The 5,529-nt window shown below is 41.7% G+C and overlaps 1 protein-coding gene across 1 annotated transcript; it reads left to right on the forward strand.

The window, feature by feature from the left end:
- The first annotated feature begins 1,988 nt into the window (after positions 1 to 1,988).
- On the forward strand, positions 1,989 to 4,541 carry Npc2b (Niemann-Pick type C-2b). The gene is made up of 3 exons (XM_033329203.2): positions 1,989 to 2,198; positions 3,642 to 3,946; positions 4,162 to 4,541. The coding sequence occupies exons 1-3, from the start codon at positions 2,120 to 2,122 to the stop codon at positions 4,246 to 4,248; spliced, it is 471 nt and encodes a 156-aa protein (XP_033185094.1). The 5' UTR covers positions 1,989 to 2,119; the 3' UTR covers positions 4,249 to 4,541.
- The last annotated feature ends 988 nt before the right edge of the window (positions 4,542 to 5,529 follow it).

Below are 5,529 nucleotides of genomic sequence, written 5' to 3' on the forward strand. Positions count from 1 at the left end.
GTATTGCAAAGATTCAGTTCTTTCACTTGCACTTTTAACAATTTTTATATTCCATTGATCGATTGTTGGATGAATATATTTACGCGAGCGACGTGTTACGACGATCGATTTGTAATAATCGAACGTTTATATTTCTCCAAATGTTTTAACTCGTAAAGAATAACTTCACAGCCTGAAGCTTACTTGTCCGATATGGAGTTCCGAGCGCATAAGTTTCGAGGACTGCTGACGCGATGATTTCATTTACATAAAACATGCATATATATGTATGTATACTGCGGTAAACACAGTTGCCCGACTGAGGCGAAAGAAAGAAATTCCGCAGTTTTGTATAAAATAACAAATGAAAAAGGTGTTAATGCAAAGATCGGCGGGTAGGAAAGGTGTAACTTTGATACGGAAACTCGGGGTTAAGGAAATTGACCATGGAGTTACTTCGGACTGATAAATATGCGCGCAAAGACAAACAAGTCGATGTCCCACCGTGCGCGGTCTGCATAATTATTTCCACGGCAATGTTTTTTGCAAAGCGTTTCTGGGAATCGTATCGCGTTGTGCCTCTGATTATAGGAAGGCGGTTTTTATCGCTATTTTTATTATTTTATATCTTCGCATTACATATCGGCGCGTCGTTCACTTTCGATCTGAGAATGCGACGTTCATCTTTTACAGATGTCATCTTCCGATTTGCTTCTGCCCGACGACTATTCCGTCGTCAATTTTAAATCGTACAAGATGCACGGCCGACAAACGCAGTTTCCGTTGAGCACGCAACCACGCGTTTTTAAGTCATCATTGTTACAATTATTCAATCAAATTGTTTAGAAACTAGTTAACCTATCGGATCTGCGATGCAACCATACACCACAGTGAAACTTGGCTATTCCTGGCCAACAAATCGAATTTCTCATCTCTGTGTACCGAAAAAGGAGAGAACTGGCGAACGTGCACGTTGGGAAATTACGAGGCTACAATCAAGGTACCAGGAAGTCGAGATCTATCACGAAGGACTCATCAGAAATTCTTTTTTCCTTCCACAAGGTTACAGTCGCTAGCCTCTTCTCGTTTGTATTCTAGGCGACTTTCTACTTTACGACCTGCATTTCGTGTCCTCCGATGACTCGTGTCTTTACCATTATCACGTAGATACGATTATTATTTCCTTCAAACAATAACTTGATACCGGAAGAACGAACCGAAGCGACGATGAAGCGAGGCTCAAGCGAGTTTGTACCTTTCGCTATGTTTGTTTGCGTTCGAAGCGACGACAACGTGATTTTCAGGAGATCTGTAACGTTGTTGTTGATCGATGTAACGTAGACCGATCGATATCTCTATCTATATAGATCGCAAGCACGCAACGAAATTTTCGTGTTTGAATTCCTTGAGAAAGAACGAGGAGACGTAGATTTCGGTGCAACGAATTAATGGAATCGGAATGTTGGAACGCTTTAGGTTTACCGTCATTAATCGCAGGTCATTCTCGTAAGTGGAAACTAGGAATTTCATTTGTTGTAAGACCAGAGAAACGAAATACCGTTGTTAATTTCCGGTGCTTTGTTCTCCGCAGCCGTGTCGGTTCGTTTCATTTCCGTTCGCAAGCTACACCGCGCCACTGGTCCGAATTGATGACCGAGAAAAAAAAAAAAAAAAGGAAAGAAATTAAAGATATCGAGAAATGGCAGGGCATGGGAACGACGCGACGACCGATAGTAGCCCGGCTAGCGTCATTTCACGTTACGTGAATGGCGTGACCGTCATCGAGAAAGCGATAGACTTTGCGATTTTTCGCGAACGTGATTTGATCAGAATTCGATATGCACGTGCTCCTGACGTTGCATCGTCCTCGTTGCCACGGTCTTCCCTCTAAGTTTCATAAATTTATGGAATCCCTTCCATTCGTGGCGCGATTTTCTCCTCCTATCCCCACCGGGAAGTCCGCCTTCTCTGGGAAGGGGAATCTATTTAAAGTGAACTTTGACGAATAGCCGGCCATAACGTTACATCCCGTGGTAACTCTCAGTCGAGAGCCGGACTTGGGCCTGATTGAAACGAGCGAGGACGACCGAGACATATTTGCCCAGAGATTCTTCTTCGAGAACGCAACACTTTCACCGAGATGCTTAGGGGAATCATTCTCGTTTTCGTAGCTCTGCTCGTAGTTGCCAGTGCGACCGAAGTCAATCAATGCGGCACTGGTAAGTACAAAAGAATCGACTCACCATTGATCTAGTTACACGCTGTTTGGTAGAATGGGGCACTATCAGTGTCAACGCGCGATGGTTGACTTCATCGATTTACACGAACAAAATTAAGATGTTAATTAGGAGTTGGATGTTAAACGTCGATAATATTTCAGTATTTGTGTATTCCTCTTAGTATGTGTTTCTAGCTTTCGTTCAACTTGTAAATATACACCGCGTCTCATAACTATGAAGCTTGATCTCAAATTTTTGGAATTCTCTTACGTTGTAATTAGCACCGTTGACCGAGGATTTTCATGCAGATTTATATTTTTAACAATTGCACTAATGAAGTGGAACTTAAATAGGGACTTGGTTTACCTATTAAAAATTATAACGAGTATTCTATTTCGGATATTTTATATATTTTTGTATAGTACGCGCATTCCGTGCACGTTTCCACCTCTAAATCTTCCGTAAATGCATAAAAATTCATCCGCGGTCTAATTATCATAAAAAAGAGCGTATGAGAAATTGCTAATGAGTGTTTGTGGTATTTTGTATCTTGTGCTTCTGTGAGAATTGAAGATGTTACGACAGTTTCATATTGATGACATACGGTGCATAGAGAAAGTAAAATAATGCCAAAAAGTTCATGGAAATGTCGTTTAATAAATTTGTTCGTTTAAATCGTATAATTTAACCATTGTGCAACGTACAGATATTTCTCAGGAAATTTTTGTGTGTAATTTGATTTTTATCGTACAGAAACTACGTGGCAACTAGTTTTTTCAGTGTATGCTTATTATGTCATGCGATTTGTTCCAAGGCAACATGAAAAAGACCATCGTTCGTCCAAATTCTATGTATAGCCATTCACTGTCGCCAGCGCATCTCCTACTTTTGTATATATTTACGCAACATATTTATCTGTGATAGCCGTATGTGATCGGAAATTATCGGTTCGTACAAACACGGATAATGTTCTTGTTGTCAAGACAACAATGAAAATTTATTTTGTTCGATAGCGATGTTACACGCGTTACATATCTTGTTTCGATAATGATTTCATTCGTTCGAATCACTACAGAGAAGAGAGAGCGTAAAATTGTTGTATCGTTGTAGATTCGTAACGTTCGACGTTTATTGTATAAAACACGATACACTTAACCGCGTATAACTAAACGATCGATCGTTTCGAGCCAGAGGAACTCGGCCATGATCGACGAGTCGTGAAAACTAGATCGGATCGTTGTATCTTTCCTAATGCAGACATCGTGTACGGAGGTTACAAAACATCGAAAATATTTGTTCGTGAACACGTGCTAAGAGATTCGTTCGATTCTAAGAAAAGGAAACATCAACGGCGTGAAATTATGCAATACGATTCCGGTTTGCGACTTGCGACATACGTATCAGAAATGGAATGATTTTTCTAACCGATGAACATGTTCGTAGGAGAAAAGTTCGAGGATTCCAATCAGGTTAAGATAACCGGTTGCGACGTGCCACCGTGCAAACTGAAGCGCAGGACGAAGGCAGCGGTCGAACAAAAGTTTGTACCCAGCGAGGATGTCGAGAATGTAGTAAACTCAGTGAGCGCCGCCGTTGTCGGAGTACCGTTGCCGTTCATCGGCGTGGATGGGACGAGTGCATGCGACAACATTTTCAAAGTAGATGGAACTCCAGCGGGATGCTCGCTGAAGAAAGGCGTTGAATATATCTACAAGCGAGAGTTTCCTGTTTTGCAAATTTATCCAACGGTAAGCGCTGACGTAAATATCGTCTAAAAATTCATACGCTGCTCGTTAATCGAGCAGATTAAGCATTATCATAACCAGTAGGCCGATCTAGTAACTGTCGATATCGTGATCGAGCCAAGTCAGAGACGATTTCGTAACCTGCATAAAAATAGTAAACTTTATTTTCTTGTTTCACAAATACGACTACGTATTGAAAGGCATACGATGTTTCGCAGATTTCTATGGTTATACACTACGCGTTAATGGATGGAAATCGCACGGTCGCGTGCTTCGAAGTTCCAGCGAAGATCACCAATTACTGAAGAGAGCTAGTCGTTTCTTCTGTGAGGTCGTGTCGAAGTTGCAGAGGTCACGGAGATGCGCCTTTGTATCGAAAATCCATGTACAATAAGATAGACAAGGTGGAAGACACAGAGAGAGAGAGAGAGAGAGAGAGAAAGAGAGAGAGTGTGTGTGTGTGTGTTTGCACGAGAAAACGATCTCCATGGATAGAACGATTCTCATGTAGTTATGTTTATGGACGAGCTTCATCAGTATATGCTGTTTGCGAGTAATTGTAATTATTAATAAAAACATTTATATAGCTTCGCCGCGACATTCCTGCGCATCATTCTCAATGGACTACTTTTTTTATCGCAGTCGTCGTGATTCTCTTTTGAAACGTTTTGAGATTGGTCGATTTATGAATTAACTTTTATCGCCTAGGGTTAATGACCTTGATAGGCGGCGAGCGGATAACGAGTAAATAGGAAAGCCAACATCGTCGGGTCACGATGAAGTGGGACTCGTGGAAAGCGTCGATAACGTAGGGAACTAGAGGTTTCGAGTTGGCAGCTACTGCCGCGCACGGGTAACTAGGAAAATTGTTCGGAAGCCCGTGGACCTCTCCGATGATACGGACAGCGAAAGTTGGAGTTGCATCGTGGAACCGCGGTGAAACCACCGATATCGCCGTGAAAATTAATAAAAAGTGCAGAAAGATGATAACTCTCGTAAACACTTTTGCCGGCGATAACAATCTATTCGATAAAGAAGGGGAAAATGCATTTCAACGATTCGACAAATCGTCAATGCCCATTGCAACAGATTGTTTTCGCAATAAATCATTTTACGCAGATTATATCCCGGTAAAACATCGAAACATTGCTTTCGCTATACACGTTCTCGGATATTTGATTCGACTGCAAATTTGACGAAAAATCGAAGGGGCCGCGATAACGAGTTGCCGGCACGCGGTATTTACAGTGGCTTTCATAAATTGCGATCACTGCGAACGATCTGTTTTCCCCACTTGGTTATTTTCCTCGCGCCGTATCTCATCGCGAATTACAAAAGTAAATTACTACTGTCGGCTGATCGATAACATCTCTTCATTAATAATTCAATTACAAACTGTTCTAGCGATTAGACGTAGTCGTCGTTTATTCTGCCGCGACATTTACCTGTTTTTATCGTCGAATACGATTTAGTTCGAAGCTGGTTCGAGGCAACGAATCGACGATTAATCGGCGTGGCTCACCCTACTTTCGAGAAGGTGGTCATTTTCGAAAACTGATGCAAAGTTTCCTGAGTGGGTAGCTTTT

This window comes from Bombus vancouverensis, chromosome 14 (genome assembly GCF_051014615.1).
Source record: "Bombus vancouverensis nearcticus chromosome 14, iyBomVanc1_principal, whole genome shotgun sequence".
Taxonomy (NCBI): Eukaryota; Metazoa; Arthropoda; class Insecta; order Hymenoptera; family Apidae; genus Bombus; species Bombus vancouverensis.

Bases quoted from the DNA above. Each gene is read 5' to 3' on its own strand.
- Npc2b (XM_033329203.2), top strand. From the start codon at position 2,120: ATGCTTAGGGGAATCATTCTCGTTTTCGTAGCTCTGCTCGTAGTTGCC. The intron at 2,199-3,641 runs GTAAGTACAAAA...ACATGTTCGTAG, and splicing joins AGTCAATCAATGCGGCACTG to GAGAAAAGTTCGAGGATTCC. The intron at 3,947-4,161 runs GTAAGCGCTGAC...GATGTTTCGCAG, and splicing joins TTTTGCAAATTTATCCAACG to ATTTCTATGGTTATACACTA.